The sequence below is a fragment of the Myotis nattereri genome (assembly GCF_964212035.1).
Source record: "Myotis nattereri genome assembly, chromosome: 8".
NCBI lineage: Eukaryota > Metazoa > Chordata > Mammalia > Chiroptera > Vespertilionidae > Myotis > Myotis nattereri.
Window position 1 is genome coordinate 63,615,188 of NC_138083.1, and position 18,711 is coordinate 63,633,898.

At 44.1% G+C, this 18,711-nt stretch overlaps 1 protein-coding gene across 1 annotated transcript in view; it reads right to left on the reverse strand.

The window, feature by feature from the left end:
* Positions 1-18,384, reverse strand: part of PIEZO2 (piezo type mechanosensitive ion channel component 2) — a 336,118-nt gene extending 317,734 nt beyond the window's left edge. Inside the window, exon 1 of the mRNA XM_081097137.1 lies at positions 17,679-18,384. Within this exon, the coding sequence (XP_080953263.1) occupies positions 17,679-17,742 (64 nt within the window). The 5' untranslated portion in view covers positions 17,743-18,384. The remainder of the gene's footprint in view (positions 1-17,678) is intronic.
* Between the last annotated feature and the right edge of the window lie 327 nt (positions 18,385-18,711).

Below are 18,711 nucleotides of genomic sequence, written 5' to 3' on the forward strand. Positions count from 1 at the left end.
ATTTTAACAATCCTACTAGGTAGGTCCTGTAATCATCTCCATTTTGCGTATGGGAAAGCCCAGGTGCAGAGAGTTCAATGCTTGCCCTGTGGTACACAGGTTCTGTGTTGCGGAGCTGGGACCAGACCAAGGTAGGCTGCTCAGATGCTCAACTGCCAATAAAATGGTGACTGTTTAACTTTATGTAGTGACTTTCCGGGTTATAGTATTAAATTGACAGTGAGAAGAAAAAAAATTTTTTAAAAATTGTGAGAGTGTAAGAAGCATCCATAAATCACTTTATATTTTAAACAGAATTAAGGTCTGCCTAGATTTGACCCACTCTAGAACCACCCAGTTGAATGGCCTTATCCACATGAAAATCTGTATGATTTTTGCAAGAGTGTTTGCATTTCCTGATTGTGTCAGTTATTCTAATTAAGGCATCAGGTCTGAATTGACAAACTATTGTTTTCCACACAGATAACACAACCAAAGCTCAACTTCATTTATTCACTCATTACTTTCTCACATGGAGAAATTGGCTTAACATCTGTTAGGTAACAATCACATATGCAAATGTTAATAAACAAATTCAGAACAAACTCTGCACTCGGTGAGTCTTTTCCATTTATCTTAATACATCACAGGAGATCTGTGGTGAGACTTATGGCCCTTAGCATCTGTTGTTCCTGGAAATTTACAGGATCTTACATTTGTAATAATCCTGTGGGATCTGCCATGAAATTGCAAATTCAGATTTAAACACTGGGGAAAAATATTAGGACTTCATATAACTCATGATCATATAACTCATCCTGACTCTATTAGGAGTTGAGGTGAAATTGCATAGGCCACTGTTCCCAGGTACTGGAAATCTTTGTGATACATGACTAAAAATATTCTTCTCAGTAGGAATTTTGACATTATGTGAAAAAGTTCTGGACACCCTCAAGGTGTTTAAAATATCCTTATAACATAAAAGTAAAGTAAATTAATAATAATTCTGCTAATATATTTTCACTTATTAGAAAATTAGTTTTTATTATAGATAGCATAGTCATATTTGTATCATGCCTTTGAAGTTTTTCTTTTTTCAATTGTGTAAAGTATGATAGTCTTTCATACCATTTCAGAATTCTCAGTATTTGAATCATCTAGCAATTATCACAAAATCATCCATTGTTCATTTTTTCAAAGTGTTTAAATCAGAAAACTACAATTATTAAATCTATCCAACTAAATAAGCCATCTTTAAAGGAATTCTAAAAAAAATACTCATTGAAGCTGAGTTTGACACCTAACATACTCAATTAGAACCAGGTTATAAAGACAAAGGAAATTATCCAATTCCACTAAGTTTTTTTATGAAATTAGCTGAGTGGTATCACTTAACTCAGATTGGGAATAGGTTCACTAAATTCAAGTATCACAAGAATTACAATTAGGTAGGAAAATTAAGATTTCAAAACTTAAAATATAAGATGTTTTATGGCTATAAAGTTCAATGTCTGAAATTACAATAAGAAAAGAAAAACACAAGAAATACAACTCAAGTATCAGATATATGGCTCTGAGATTTAATAAAACATGAAGATAAGTTTTATTTACTACATAATGTATCAACATTGTTTAACATAGCAAACCCGAGATACTTCATCATTCAGCAACCTTCATCCATACCTACCCTTACTTAAGACGAATCCACTTTATTTCCTACCCTTTAAGTAATAGCCTAAGTGCAAATTACACTTTAAAGAATTATAACTGAATTTAAAATACTATGAGCTTCTCAGAAAACTTACTTTACCACCATAAATAAAAATACAACTGGCCTTACTTTATCCTCATAAGTACTGAATTCCCAGCTCAGAATCTCCATCGTTCTGGTAACAGCTTATTTCCTAGTTAAAAACCGTCTCTGGGTAAAACACATGAAGCCCATAACATTCCCTTGACTCCAGAGGCTCCAAAGCATAGAAGCCAAAGCTACATTGAGGGGACAGTGTTCAGGGGACAGGTGGGGTGGGACAGGCCGACACTTGGAAGGAGTAAGGAAGAGAAGCAATAGAACATTGGGTTGGCCCTTAATTTGTCAGCATTGTGCTAGGTGCCTGATTTATATCATTTTGTTTAATCCTTATAATTATTTTTAGATAGATGTTATGTTTGCCGTTTTTTCAGGTTGGAAAACTGAAGCTCAGAGAAGTTATATAGCTTCAACTTGTCTTCATCTTATCATTAACTAGGAGTTAAGCAAAAGTTTGAAACCTGGTCTGATTAACCAGAAAGCCCATGTTCTTCCCCTCCCTCTTCAACCTGCCCGGAAAGTTCTGGAAGCCAGTGGAGGAGGGGGCAGGAAAGAGAAGGTGGCGAAGCAGTTACTACTTGCCGTTCCTGTCCCAGCATCAAGATTCTGGAGAAGGCTGTGCGTAGATTTTAAATAAGAGTCCAGAGACGAAGTATAATTTTGAAAGGCATTTGAGGGTCAGAGGAGCTTAGCTAAAGGAGCTAAGATCCAAGACCTAAATTCTCAGATCTTAAGTCTAAGGCTCCTCATCCCCAGGACCCCATGCTTTTTATTAACACAATTTGCCCTGAGGAGAGGCAGAGATATGCACTTCAAAGGCTCATGGGGTTTCCTACAGAGTCCATTGTCAGAATGTGGGAATTAGCCTACGGCTGTTCAGGTGTTTGGCCAGTAGGAGGCAATAACATGTAGATTAAGATGCCTGTTAGCTGTCTGATAGCCAAGAAATCAATTTAATGTATCCTATTCAGGTTTGGGGAAATGCCTTCAGCCATTCCCAGATGTGGCCCTGCTGTCATGTTGGAATTGGTCTCCGGCAACTACTTAAGGGCAAAACGGGGGAGTGGGAAGATGCTCAACTGTTTGGACAGGTTACTTTGCGGCTCTAGGTGGAAACTCTGTGGCTCTATGAGGCCATCAACTTTAAACCTGTACTTGATGAGAGACAACCTTGTATTTCTGTAACCGCATGTCACCTGGATACCTGCACTCTCTAGAGAAAAATGTTGAAAACAAACCAGAACCAATGTTAACTCCTGACTCGTTCAGGAACAAGACCAAGAAGACATAAGAACCGCGGTGCTAAATGATGGGTGTGCTACTAAGCAACTGCAATTTAAATATTTGATAGGCGTATACACAAAAGAATGAGTGAATAAATAACAAAGACCTTTAATGAACACCGAGTAGCTGATGGTTCGCATAGAAACAAGAACCCCCAGGAGCTCGGACCCTGGCACAGCATGCAGTGAGGGGTGCATGGTGCTGTAGGGAGGACTAGCACAGGAAAGCCAGTGCCTAAGGTCCAGCACTTAGAACAGACACCTTAGATGACCTGCAAATCTCTCGCTTTTACTTTTAAACTTTAGTAAATTTATTGAGGTGACATTGCTTAATGAGATTATATAAGTTTTGCCCTGGCCAGTGTGGCTTAGTTGGTTGGGTGTCATCCTGTGCACCAAAGGATTGCCAGTTTGATTCCAAGTCGGGGCACATACCCAGGTTGCAGCTCGATCCCTATTAGGGGTGCAGGAGGCAGCCAACCAATATTTCTCTCTCGTGGATGTGGGGGTTTTTGTGTGATTGAGATAGATAGATAGATAGATAGATAGATAGATAGATAGATAGACAGATAGATGATAGATAGATAGATAGATAGATAGATAGATAGATAGATAGATAGATAGATATCTTTCAGAGAGAGGAAGGGAGAGGGTGAGAGAGAGATAGAAACATCTATGTGAGAGAGTAACATTGATTGGCTGCCTCCTACATGCCCAGTGGGGGAATCCAACCTGCAACCTCCTGGTACAGGGGAGGACAACCCACCAACTGAGCCACGCCAGCCAGGGCAAAGATAAGATTTTTGAAGTTGTCAAACTCCTTTTGGGCACTAATGTCAAAATGATATGAATCAACAAAAGAAAACAGATGTGAGTTTTCTTTGACATTGCAGTAAACAAAAGCCAGTGCTATTTTAAGGTAGGAAAGGCTGGGCACATTATGAAACAGTTTTGGATTACTGCATTATTTTAGTGAATTCTGAGAAATGTATAATGGGAGAGGTCAAGAAAAATTGGTCAAAATCAGAGGATGACTAAAAAAAAATGTGATTGAAAGAAACAAAGTAGAGTTATTAAAATTCTACTTCAAATATGTTCTTTTTAAGAAAATGCATTACCTGAATATTCTAGTTTATGATACATTATTATGTTGTGCAAAGACACTCTAAACAGAGTTTTTTGACTAGCAAACTGTGCTCTCTTTGGAAGATCAGCACTACATTTAAATATACTTTTTGGGACTAAATCTAATATGCAAATCCATGTATGATGCATTGAATAGATAATCAATATCTGAGATTTGTTTCCTTCTATGTAGTAACTTTGGAAAGATATGTCCTTATTCTAAAGATAAATGCTCAAAATATTTGTATATCCACTCTATGAAATGCCTTTGGGGCTTGTGCCACATCCCTTTGAAATTATTGCATGTTGAGGGCGATCTTAATGTTTGGAAAATAGCCCAAAGTAATTATATGCTGAGCCCAGTGAATGAGGTGGGAATTGTTAGGCAATACCACTGTGGGTTGAAAAATGCAATGTGCCTCTAAGGCAATGCAACAGCAAAAGTGATGATGCTTTAAAAAGTATTGCTAAAGAGGTTTGTGGTTGTTAATGAAAAATTCTAGGGAGCTGGAGGTTTCTGGAATACTTGCTCACCAAAAACAAGCCCCCTTTTATTACCATCTGTCCTCCCGCAGCCCTGTAATCTGACCTTGAGGATGACCCACCAGGGGCTGTGTGCTGCAGCAACTCTGTCTGGTGCTGGGTGGCCAGCCTGGCTCTGACTTCAGGCCCCAGCGCCAACAAGAGTCAGGATTAGCCTAGGGTGGGCAAGCTCCAATCTTTAGTCTAAAAAAGTACTGAAGTCAGGTGAGAGCAGCACCTGCAAGTACAACTCTCTTACTTGCCCTACATCCACCTGTGGTCTTTGTGCACCTCCCATTTCCTTTGCTGAATGACCGACTTGTCCAACTGAGATCTCATGAGGTCTGCAAGGCCACTGAAATGCTACACTTTGACTCAAAATACCTTTTTCTGACTCAGATCTTATTTATAAAGTTCTATGCCCCTGCAGTTTCATTTGGCCTCAATTAATAACTCTGTGTGGCTTGGTTTTCTTTATAGGCATGTCTGATCATAAACTCTGGGTGGTAAAATTCCTTCATTTCTGCAAAGCTTCACACAGTCAATTATAAACCAAATTTGACCTCATTTTGTTGTTCTCGTTACTACCATCACCGATGATTTACCCGCGATTCTGAGTTGGAAGCAAGTAAGGGAGAATCACTGAAATATTGGAATTGCCAAAACCTAAGCTAGATTGTCTCTCCTTCAAACCAACTGCTCTGAACATCCTCAATGGAGTATCTAACATGATACAAAATTATTTTCCTTAGCGGTTTCTAACATTTCTTTGAGGTAAAGTGTGAAATAATGTAAGTCTGATGGCCATTAAGAGACGAGAAGGATTTAGATGTAAAAATGCCAGTGTGTTGGCTAAAAAGCAGTGCTTTATAGTCATACCTTCTAATATATAAAAAATTATGTGCAGAAATATTACTGTGAAAATCATGAAAACATTTCTAAGCCTTGAACACCTCATTTTTCAAATGATGTAATTGGAGGAATAGAGTTTCCGTGACTTGGCAAAGTCACATAGCTCGCTATTAACAGGATTGAGACTTGATCATTAGGCCTTCAGGACAGGGTCCTAATATTCCCTGCCTATCTTCTCTAACTGGGGCACATATTCCTGTGGCCCACAGTAGGGGGCCTCTCACCCTCACACGGATGGAAGAGGAAAGGGTAGCAGGCAGGTACAGTCTGGGAAATGCAGAAGGAGGAGAACATGGCAGGAGCAGAGGCTAATCCTGCAGAGGTCTATAATTCATTTCCATGGAGCTTTGGTTCACAATTATCAACTCGTTAAGGTTCTACCTTCTTCCTCCTTTTCTGCACCTGTGGCCAAAACTGCTGACCTAGCACATTTGGCCACAACAGAAAACATCGATTTGTGTGGTTCCCGGAGAGCAGAAAACATTTTAAAAAATAATATGCACTTCAAGGATGATGCTGTAGTCAAGCTTTACTGCTGTCAAATGGGTTTTTCTCTATCACTGCAAAGCAAGTAAAAGGTATTAATCACCATGCTGCAAAATCCACACTTATGAAAGTTGAGAGAATGTAAATTAAATTGGTATGAATTTTATATTCAAAGACATCAAAACAAATAGCTATGAGATGCTAGCCCTAACCCTATTTTCAAACTTCTGAGATATTTAAGAGAAAACATATTTAGTCCATGAATTTCTTGATTAATCAACTGGGAAATATTTCTTCAATATTCACTGTGTGTTATAGCCTTTGCTGGACAGCTAAAATATAATGATTGGACACAATTTTATAGTCGGAAAACCCTACAATTATATATATTTTTAATAATTGTTTCTTTTTTTAATATATTTTATTGATTTTTTACAGAGAGGAAGAGAGAGAGATAGAGAGTCAGAAACATCGATGAGAGAGAAACATCGACCAGCCGCCTCCTGCACATCCCCCACCGGGGATGTGCCCGCAACCCAGGTACATGCCCTTGATCGGAATCGAACCTGGGACCTTTCAGTCCGCAGGCCGACGCTCTATCCACTGAGCCAAACCAGTTTCGGCTTAATAATTGTTTCTTGGTATCCAAGGGGGATTGGTTCCAGGATACACACACCAAAATCGGAGGATACTAAAGTCCTTTATCCAACATGGCACGGTATTTGTAAATAACCTACACACATGCTCCTGCATACTTTTAATCATCTCTAGATTACTTATAATACCTAATACAATTTAAATTCTATGGAAATAGTTGTTATTATTTATGAAATAATAACAAGAAAAAATTCTGCACATGTTCAGTACAGACGCAACCATCATAGACCAAACTACGTCAGCAATAATGTGACTTTTTTTTTCCAGAGGGCAAACTGTATGTGCTAGGGATATCAAGAATTACACAGCACCCTTGAATTTGCAGATACAAGGAAGGGAGATTAGCAATTATATAACTAAGTACAAAACTCTGTGATAATATGAACCCAGTGCCAGGTGAACACAGAAGAAACAATTCATTCAGCCAGGAAAGGAGAATTAAAGAAGGAGAGACGAAGTCACATTGTTTTAAAAGTAACAATGAACAATGGCACAGAGGCCTCCAGCACATCTGACCTCGGGAGTTGGGGGGACCAGGCAGTCCTTGGTTTATCACATCATGTTCCAAAGCTTACTTGGAAGTTGATTGGAACTCCAAGTGATCTGCCCATGGAAACTATGTCACTCTTGAGGAGCAAGTCCTCCGACTAGCCTTTGACTAATACTAATGCCTACAATCTCAGTCTAGAACTAATAATTGGAACTAAGATGCATGGAGTATTTACCACGGGTCAGGCCCTGCACCTTGCACCGATCCTCTGAAAGAGGTGCTGCTGTTACCAACTCATTTAACTGAAATGACTAAAGAGCAGAGAGACGAAACACACGGCTGGTATGACAGGGCAAGATCTGTGTCTAAACATTCAGGCTTTAGAGCTGGGGCTCTTAATCAAAACAGTGCATTTCCCTTGGATGTCAGAAACCATGTTGATACAAACACAGGAAGGAGGATGAGAAAGAAGTTTTATGTCCTGTTTCCTGTGTATAGAGCTAGCCCCAAAAAAGATGTGCTACTTTGGGTATTAGAACTCTTCTCGATAAACCCCTAAATGCCCAAGGATATTATGACTCCCTAAAAATACCCATGACATCTAGACCATACCTACCCTACACCCACCATTTAACAACTCTCTTTCTCCATTCAGTTAAAATGCCCATTTTATCTCAACTAGGTAATAGGAGGAAAATAAGCTATGGGAGTTAACTTACACTAACATATAGATAACAATTGTCCTTTTCCCACAAATATTTAATTTTATTTTTTTAATATATTTTTATTGATTTCAGAAAGAAAGAGGGAGAGAGAGATAGAAACATCAATAATGACAGAGAATCATTGATCAGCTGCCTCCTGCACACCCCCAACTGGGGATCAAGCCTGCAACCAAGGCATGTGCCCTGACCGGGAATTGAACCATGACCTCCTGGTTCATAGGTCGATGCTCAACCACTGAGCAATGTGGCCAGGCAATATTTACATCTTAAATAAGGAGACATGTTACTCTAAGAAATGGGATGGGGAAAGTGGAATAAAAGTGTAATTGGCAGCTTAGTGGGGTCCTTCCTGAGGGGATCTTGTCTGCTCTTCTGTACGTAAGAGTACTTGGGTCTTTTCTCTGTGTCAATTTCATTCCAGCCTTAGCTCAGTCATATCAGGCAAACCATTGTCGCCATTCCCATCTTCAGTACCATGCTTGGCAATCAGCCTATGATGTCTGTATTCTGTGCTGATAGCAAGCAGATTCTTTTCTCTAGTTGAGAGATGGCCCTTGTAGACATCTACAGAGTTCTAAGCAACAACTCTGTTCTTCAAAAGTCCTTATTTCAATGTTTCTGGGTCTGTAAACTGGCTCAAGTCCTGTAACTGGTTGAGGGGCAATGACCCTTTGTGTTGGTGAGTCAAATCAGACTTTTGTTCACTTGGCCTAGAACTCTCTACTTATACAGATCAAGTCAGAATTTAGTGGATTGTCTATCTATTTCACTTCTAAGAACACATGACCAATAAGCTAAATGCCATAGGTCTTTTGAAGTAAGACTATACTGATTACTGCTTTGATTCCATTGTCCATTATGGCAACCGCGAGCACCTTGCCTTTGGCATTAGGTGGGCCACCTGGTGGCCCCTGACACCCGAGATCCAAATATCCTCATTGCACTTACGGGATTCCAGTTTAGTGGCAGCAGTTTCCACTGTAATTTCTGACCTACAGAGAAGAGCAAGCACAGAGCCAGGATGCCGGGCTCCCCCTTCACATTTATCTCTCACAGTCGTGGTGAAGGCGGTGTTCTCTGGGCCTTCCCAAGGTGGGTGAGCAGGATGTTACATGATACACCCACTCTACCATTCCACTCTTCCTAAGCCTTTCGACCCTTTCCTCAAGGGTATACCAAGGAAGGTCTTGCATTTTAACTTCATTTAGCATCATTTCAGCCAAACAACCAAGCTGTTGGAGCCCTTTCTAACCCCTCAAATTATAACAGTGAATCCAGAATCTCTGCTTAGTGATCCTACATCAATAAATTTGTTCTGATCCAATTTTAGGTTCCTCCCACCATTATCCCACACCCTTAGCACCCATTTCCACTCATATTCCCAGATGTCTGACTGTATAAATTGGGAAATTCATGCAGTTCTTTTGGAGTGCAGTATACCTCCTCATTAATCTCACCCTGTATGTCACTTTTAGGAATCTGCTGGTAGCTGAGTCTAGTTATAGGTGTAGAAGTAAAGTGGGGGTGGTCAGGTAGAAAAATCAGCAGTGTCCACAAGGCACCTTAAGTTACCATCATCTACAAGAGGCACAAACCCATATTGCTAATATCTATTCTTTCTTTCTTTACCACTACAACACTTTATCACTTGCCTTGTTTTTTGCGGAGCACACTACCAGCCAAAATATAGATGACCTTTCTCAGCTTCCTTTGCAATTAGGTGGGTGAATAATATTATTAAATGCAGGCTAACGGGATATGAACAGAAGTGATTCATGCAACTTCCAGGTTGTGTCCCTAGAAGGTGAGGAAAGACTGTACCATCTGGGTTTGCTTCCTCCATCCTTCAGCTTGATGCAGACATGGGAACAGGCAACCTTGAACCACTGGGATGAACCACATGCAACAGCTGCAAGATAGCTGAGCAGTGATGGCCTTCCTGGGAAACCTCCTAGAGCACAGTTAGCATCCAGCTTCGATTCACCTACAGCTTAACTATCATGTGAGAGATATACAATTTATTTTATCTAAGCCACATTACCCTAAGAAATTTATACTGAAAAGAGAACTTGTGAAAAAACAGGATTATCTTTGCTTAGAACTGGCTGAAAGGGCCATCCATCAACTGGGGAAAAGAATTTACTTGCTACCAGGACAAGAATACAGACTTGCTGGGCGGGTGGCAATAATTCCTGCCTTGACTGAGCAAAGGCTGGGATGGAATTGACACTGAGAAAAGCCCCAAGTCCTCTTAACTGCAGAATAGGTTCTGGAGGCCTTTGAGCTGTGGAAGGCACTTCTGGCCCGGCACACAGGGAGGATGTGAAGAAGCCAAGAAGTAAGCTTGAGGTTTTCCAACACTGCAGGACACACAGGATGTGAACCCAAGGAAATACTGCTGTGGACCAAGATGAAAAAGCAAAGACAAACCTAGAGGATTGTCTATGAATGAGGCACTTGATTTGGACAGCACCTGCACCCAAGGCACAGGGACACCAACAGTGTCTGTTGTAAATGGGCAGGTTAAGGGCAGAGGGGAAGCTTGCAAGGTGCACACCAGAGAAGCCTGCAGGTGGACCACACGATGCTTGGTGTCTACAGATCAAATCTAAAAAGGAGAGGGAGAGGAGTGGAGAGCTCAGAGTTGGAAAAAAAATGGAAGGGAGAATTATCTTAGTTTGTGTAATAGAATTTTAAAAAACTTCCTAAGAGAGCAGTTAAAGAGTTAGCAAACATTTACCACCCAGATGTCTGGAGAAATTGCAACAGAAAACCAGAACTAACCACACAGATACAGCAAATCCATTTTTTTAAATATATTTAAAACTTGCAATTTGTATACAAAAAAAGTTTAAATATGCTTACCGATAATAATCTACTTTAATGCACATTTGTACCTACCAATACAGCAAAAAAAAAAAAAAAAGAATTCACAAATATCAGGTTATTCATCAGAAAACATCACCATTCTATATGATAAAATAAGGCAAACAAAAATTGTAAATTCCAGCCAAAGCCGGTTTGGCTCAGTGGATGGAGCGTTGGCCTGCGGACTGAAGGGTCCTGGGTTCGATTCCGGTCAAGGGCATGTACCTGGGTTGCGGGCACATCCCCAGTGGGAGATGTGCAGGAGGCAGCTGATCGATGTTTCTCTCTCATCGATGTTTCTAACTCTCTATCTCTCTCCCTTCCTCTCTGTAAAAAATCAATAAAATATATTTTAAAAAAAGAAAAAAAAATTGTAAATTCTGCAGGGGCCTGGAAAAACATTTTTTAAATTGCTATTATATATACTTTAAAAGTATACCCAAAATTTTAAATAATTCAAAATTGTATGTTATCACTCTTAAATTTTAAAAAATAATTTAGCTACATATATTAGGCCCATTGGCTAATTATTGGACAGTTCAAAATCATGAGCTAGTTAAAAAGCTGTACGTATGATGACTCTTTCTATAGATATTTAATATGCTACTTCAAGTCTCCTCATCCTTCTGGATCCCGCCATGTCCTGATGGGTCTGAAAGGCCAAGTGGAGGGTGACTGTGATAGGCCTCATATAGGCTTCTCTCTCTCAGCCAAATATTTCCCAGCACAGTTTATGTTTAGCCTCAATTCAATGTGAGATATGCTTTATTTTGTTTACTTGGTTCCTAGTCCACAAAGCAACTGTTTAAATCTACAAAATGTAATGTTTTACATTATACAGACTGTGTCATCATATTGTTCTTACTCAATTGCTCTTAAACATATAGGTGCGCTTACACAATTCTAAGTTCTGAAAATTTATGGAAAAATGTAGTGCTATATCTTTATGACTATGTAACTCATATACAATTAACCATTAGTAGCATAGAATCTAAAAGGAAAATGTCATGTGAAAATACAGGGTGTCCCAAAAAAATGTATACACACTTTAACAGCTGATAGCTCAATTTTGAAAATGAAATGCCTTTGAATAAACACCACCATTATAATTACTCAAAGTGTGTGTATACATTTTTTGGGACACCATATAAATAATTAAATAAATAAAATCTTATTAAGTAAAAACTATGGAAATTATGGTACAGTGTCATAAAGACAGAAGTGAACACTGGCAGTATAGTTCTAGGGAGTACATATCATTTAATTATAATGCAACTGCAGATACATAAAATAATGAGTAAAACTACTAAACAATAATAATAATCCTCCTGCCACACACACCCCAATTTTCAGTAGCATCATTTGGCTCTAGAAAGGTATTAAATTGCTTTCATATACATCCCAGGTACTTAAGTATCAGTCTCCTTATGATTCATGTTACTGCCTATTGGTCCGTTAACTTCCACTAACACATTCCTCAAGCATCCCTGCTCTTCTACTCATCTTCATAAATGCAATAATAATACCTGCGGTTTTGAGCACTTGCAGAATGTCAGGCATTATATAAGGTGTGTGATCCACACTATTTCACAACCACCTAAAGAAGGTGTTAATATCTCCATTTTACTGAAAGAAAAGAGAAACAACAAAACAACTCTATGCTCACACAGTAAAGGGCAGAGCCTGGATGTGAATAGAGGTCTCTTAGATTGCCAAGTCATAAGGTAAAATTCGTATACAAAACAAATTTAAATACGCCCACCTATAATACCCTAGTCAGCAGTGGTTCTCAACCTTCTGGCCCTTTAAATAGAACTCCTCATGTTGTGACCCAACCATAAAATTACTTTTGTTGCTACTTCATAACTGTAATGTTGCTACTGTTATGAATCGTAATGTAAATATCTGAAATGCAGGATGGTCTTAGGTGACCCCTGTGAAAGGGTCGTTCGACCGCCAAAGGGGTCGCGACCCACAGGTTGAGAACCGCTGCCCTAGTGTAATGCATATTTGTACCTACCAATACAGCAAACAAATGAGAATTCCAAAATAGCAGTTTTAATCAGAAAACATTACCATCTTATCTGATAAAACAAAGTAAACAAAAACTATATATTCTGCAAGAGCCCTCCCCCAAATGTAAAATTTAAAGCATCCTACTTACCTCTGACTATGAGCAAGATCTCTCTCTCTCTCTCTCTCTCTCTCTCTCTCTCTCTCTCTCTCTCTCTCTCTCTTTGTTGTAATCAACATACCCATGACAGGGTGGACACACAGCTCCAACATCCATTGCCCAGGTGACAAAGTGACGGAGCCCATCTCTGTTTATAAAATATTTTATTTTAAACTTAGACTACAGATTTCTAATTCTTCTCACTTTTCAGTTTCCTGAAAGTGATAAATATGATCTACCTGCATCAGGCCAAGGGGGTGTGACAGAAAAGAAAGTGACTTTAAATGCTGTGAGCGCAGCCTTCAGTCAGTGACAGCTCCTACCCGAGAGCCTCCCAGAGGTTGGGAAAACTAAACTCTGAGCAGGCTCCCTGTGAATTCTTGGGGGGTGAGAGGGGGGGCGGGGGGTTGTAAATGTGATTTCAAAATGACAAATGTTTCATAGAGGACAATATATTCAACAATAGAGAGAAAATGATGTTTACATAGCCACACCTATACATATTTTTTAAATGACTCCATATTTTTGCTCAGATTCTAATCCAACTACCTCTAAAGGGAATTTTAGAGATTCTTCCTGGATTTCCACTACTATCCAAGTGTGACTTTTTTCAGAGTACCAGTTAGCTGGCTGATTCTTTCTGTGTGCTACACAGTCCCCTGTTGTGCTTTGTTTTCTGCCAACTCTGGTCCCTTCATTTGGGGGAAGGCATTGATGCTGAAGCTACCATGGCTTGGCCCCTCCTGGACCAATCGATCCTGTTCAAGCAGACATCCTTACAAATGGTTGTCATCTCTTCTAGGCAAGACATTAAGGGAACGCCAAGCATCACTAGGCAAGATGGAACGACTGGATCAGGAGCATGTGAATAATAATACGCCAATCCATTCCCAGGAATAGGCTGAGATCATACACTTTAAAATGGGTGGGACAGTGGGATCACGTTAAAAGAAAATAAACGTAAACATATTTCTAAAGTGCTCAACAATGACCAGCTACCATAACAATTATTCAAGACTGCATGAGAGTATGAAATGTTTTGTCTGGATATTTTTTTAAATGTATTATTTGAAGAAAAAAGTCAGAATGGCTACCCAAGTAGTCAGAGATACTTTAGGAGATCTTTAAAATTTCTAGTTTCTATTGGCCTGGGAAAATCTGTCACTGGGTGTTCATTTTGAGTGGCAAATAACATGTTATGTTATATTATTGCTTTCTCGGGCTTTTAACACTCAAGAGCCACAAAACACCTGCATCATAGAGGCCCTCCGCCACTTATCACATTTCTGTAAATTTATTTTACCGGCAAAAAGAAAGGAAATATTGAGCATCGGATTAAACACAATAGCAGTTAATTTTTAACATCCATCATTGGGTGCAAAGGCTGGAGAACCTCTGCAGAATTTTTTCAACAATGATGTTAGACAAATGGGCTTAAAGTGAAATACATAAGCTTCTTCAAAGTGTTGGCTTTGAAGGCTGCCTTGCCCAGATACAAAAATAGATGGTTAAAATATAAAAATCAATTCTAATGGCAAACAGATCACTGCACTCTCCATGTCCAGGATATTAGGAAAACCTGAATATTTGATTTAGGAGCACCTAGGGAGTAGGCAGACCTGAAAACCCTCCAATAACCTTGAAAACATCCACTTCCTCTAGAAATGAATGCTCAAATCAGGCCACGGCTGCCCAGCCCCCTTTTGTCCCTTCAAGTACAGGGATTAGAAGGCACCATTGATCATTGTATTGTAAGTGGGTTGTCTTTGCCAAGCAGCAACCAGCAAGTGAGGGGATGGGCGAAGGGATAAGTCCTCTGTTCTTCCCAGGAGCTCTCCTCCCTTACAGTCAGGGAGCGAAGTTCCAGGCGCCTTTCACCTTTTCACTAGGCAGGGCGGGGCGGGGAAGGGAAGCACGGGAGAGCAACAGGCTCTTTCTAGCTAGAACCAGCGGTTCTCAACCTTCCTAATGCCGCGACCCTTTAATACAGTTCCTCATGTTGTGGTGACCCCCAACCATAACATTATTTTCGTGGCTACTTCATAACTGTAATTGTGCTACTGTTATGAATCGTAATGTAAACATCTGACATGCAGGATGTATTTTCATTGTCACAAATTGAACATAATTAAAGCATAGTGATTAATCACAAAAACAACATGTAATTATTCATGTGTTTTCCAATGGTCTTAGGCGATCCCTGTGAAAGGGTCGTTCGACCCCCAAAGGGATCACGACCCACAGGTTGAGAACCGCTGGGACCCTTGGAGACTGCAGAGAATACCATCAAAGGCACGCGCGTGCGCGCGCATACACACATACACAGGCACAGGCACAAGCAGGTTAGCCTCTCAGCTTAGCCCAGAAAACGCCAGAGAATCCACATAAACGAGCTGGAGAGAGAAGGCGGCCAAGGATCGTCCTGGCCGGGCCCTTTCCCAACTGTCCCTGAAGCCCCAGCAGGATGACAGGCGGGCGCGGTCTGTCATCTTTGAGTCCCTGGAAGCAGATGCCCGGAAGGTCCGGACCACGGAGCGCACGTGCGGGCTCGGAGCAAGCCTACTCTTGGGCCCCAGCCTAAAGGTGTGAATATTGCGCAGGGCCCACGGGTTCCCAGGAGGAAGCCAGGAGGGGCGGAGGAAAGGGGCCGGACGGAGTGGGGACCCCATTCGCGGGACAGTGGTGCCTGATCTTCCCAGCGCCCCTAGGAGCTTCCCTCTGGGCCGCTCTGGAGCCGCCTGCGCAAGCCTCGCGCCTCCGGGCGCCTCATCGGGGAGCGCCGCACTCCCCGGGCCCTCGGAGGGCAGAGCTCCCCAGTCCTACAGAAGGGCTTTGTGGTGTAGACCACCACTGGAATGACCAGGCCCCCACACCGCGGCTGCGGAGCATCCAGAGCAGGCGAACTGCAAGAGCCAAAGCTCAGGGCAAGGTCTCCGGCCATCAGTGGGCAAATCCTTTTGTTCTTTCACTCAACTCGATGAGCGGACCGAGGTGGCTGCAGACAACCACCAGCCTACTTCTGCTGGCAGTCACCAAGTGCTGCCACCCGGCCGCGAGGGGAGGGGCAGAGGAAGGGGGAGGGGGAGGAGAGGGGGAGGCGGAGCAAGGGGCTGTGGGAAGAGAAGCCCTTGTTGACTGGAGCACTAGCTTCCATTCGGCATACAGTAAACGGGCCAGGCGCTTCAGATATGCAGACGGCCCTCAGACCATGGCGTGCACGGCCTGTGTGTAATGAACCAGGAGTAGCCCGGCTCTGTTTTCCCCAATGGCTTTCCAAAGCCCTTCGTCTTCAAACCTAAACCAGCTGGCCTAGGGTCCACTTCAGCTTCCTGGAAGCTGCCCTCCTCGCCCACATGCATGATTATTAAGGGCAAAGATGCAGGCAGAATGGTCCTCCCTGGACGCGCAAAGGGCACAGGAGAGGCCAAAGCCTGCCTGTGCGCACTGCCCCCCCCCCCTGCTGTGCGAGCACGAGCCACGCCGCCGCAGACGGCTTCCAATCTGAGCGCCTTCCAGGACTTTCCGCGGGTGTCCTGCCCTGGCTTCCCCGAAACGCTTCGCTTGCTCAGTGTTAATGCCGATGACAAAATCCTCCCGGTAGCTGGGACTGACCCTCACAACACACCACAGAACTCCTCTTTAGACTGATTACTTGAGCAAATGAAACAACACAGGTGTGATGGTGAGTCCTCAACCTCTGGCAAATGTAAAAAGGTGGCCTTTTCTGCGAAGACCGTGTCTCTTTGTAAATGGTTCGGTTTCCTAAGTCTACAGGGGAAAGGGAAAGTAAGGAGCTGTCAGTCATTCTTCCGGGCTCCAAACTAACAGGCACCACCGTCTACGAGAGGAGAAATGCAGAATCTCTCTCACTCCCAGCACGCCGCCAGTGTCTCTAGACCTGATGCCCAGTTGCTTGCAACACGCTCCCAGCCCTATAGAAAGAGTGAAATCCTTGACTGAGCTCCCTTAACCCTCGCCAGTCCCAGGGAGAGGCAATCGGCTTTCGATCCCTTTAAAAACCTGGAAGGGCCGGCGTCTGTTGGGAGGGACAGGGTCTTGGTCGTCTGTGGTGTTAGCCTCCAACACGTCTGTTGTAGGGGCTTTTGTGGAAGTAAAAGAAAGTAAGCAACTTCGGGGCACTGTTTTCCTGAACCTCTCCCGCCACAGTTCTGTGTGGGATGTGGGGAGAGATGGCCTCAGTGCCTTCTGGCTGCACCGGGAGTATCTGCGCATCTGGGGACGGGAAGCAGGGCACGCCAGTAAGGTCCCGCGCTGGCTGGGAAGGGGTCTGCCACCCCACCGCTTTCCAGCCAGGTCTGCATCCTTGTGTACCAGTGAGCACTCCACGAAAGAAATTCCACAGGTGCCTAAATCCAACCGTCTCCAGCACACGCCTAGCGGTCCCCGGACTCCGCAGCTGGACTTGAGGAGAGCCCGACAGTGCGCCCCGGCGCGGGAAGGGAGAGGGGCCCGGCCGACGGTGCGTGTCTGCCACCGCTGGCCCCGAGACCGCGGCGCGGGCTTCCCGAAGAGAGTCCCAGAACACTAGAACCCTTAACTGAGGATTGCCCGGAAGCCCGCCCCCTCCCCCGTCCCTAGGCGCCCCCTGCACCCTCCCAAGTAACCTGGGCGAGTGGACCGCACTCACCTACTGCCAGGCAGATGGGGAGCAGCAGCCTGAAGATGAGCCCGCACACCACTTCCGAGGCCATCGCGACAGTCGGGCGACTCCGAGCAGAGGGGCGAGGCTCGAGGGTCTCTAGAACGGGGATGCCAGGCCCATGCCCGCCTAGGGCCTCCTGCTGCCGGCGGCTCGAGGCCGCTCGGTCATCGCCCTGGCGGGGCCGCCGCGCTGTCCGCACCGAGGGCGCGCTCCGGGCTCTTGGCCGAGCGTCAAACGGCTCTAGGTAGCCCCCGCCCCAGAGGCCCGGCCCTCCTCGGCCGGCCCATGAAGTGTGGTCTCCGCAATCCGGCGGCAGCGGCTTCTGCAGCGGGTGGGCCGGTCCGGAGCCCTGCGCCGAGGCACTTTGGGAGGGTCCTGGAGGGCGGCGCGGCGAGGAAGGGGGCGAGAGGGACGTGCTCGGCTGTTGCCTGGCTCCCGAGGCGCTGCTCAGGGGCGGCGGGGGAGTGTTCTTCGAGGAATCCCCTCTGAAGCCGCAGTACCTCTGCAGCCGGGCCAGGCCCTCGCCCACGCCGCCTGCTGCGCGACCCTCGGCCCGGGCTCCCGGAGCTGCCCGCGGGCCTCCCCGAGCGGCGCCGGCGGATTCCGGGCGGCGGGTGGCTCAGCCTCTGCGCCTCCCAGTTTCGGGCTGGAGAGACCCGGGCGGGAGCCTCCAGGCGCACAGAACCATCCCTCTGTCACCAGAAAAGAATTGTGCGAGCGTGGGCAGAAATCGAGACGAACTCACAAGGAGTGGATCTGGCTCCAACTCCCTCCTCCACGGCCTCAATTTTAAAAAATAAAATAAAAGCCCAACGCCGCCCAGATGCCTGCGCGCCCCCCGCCCGCCGCGGTGCAGCCTCGCCCTGGTGGCGCAGCCCTGGCTACCCCGCGGGCGCGCACTTCTCCACCTTCAATGAAACTTTCGAGGCCTCTCCCGGGGACAGGCGTGGTCCGGGACCAATGGGACGGAGCCGGCGCGTGGGGATCCCGCCCCTGCGCGGCACGCGAGGCGGGCGCA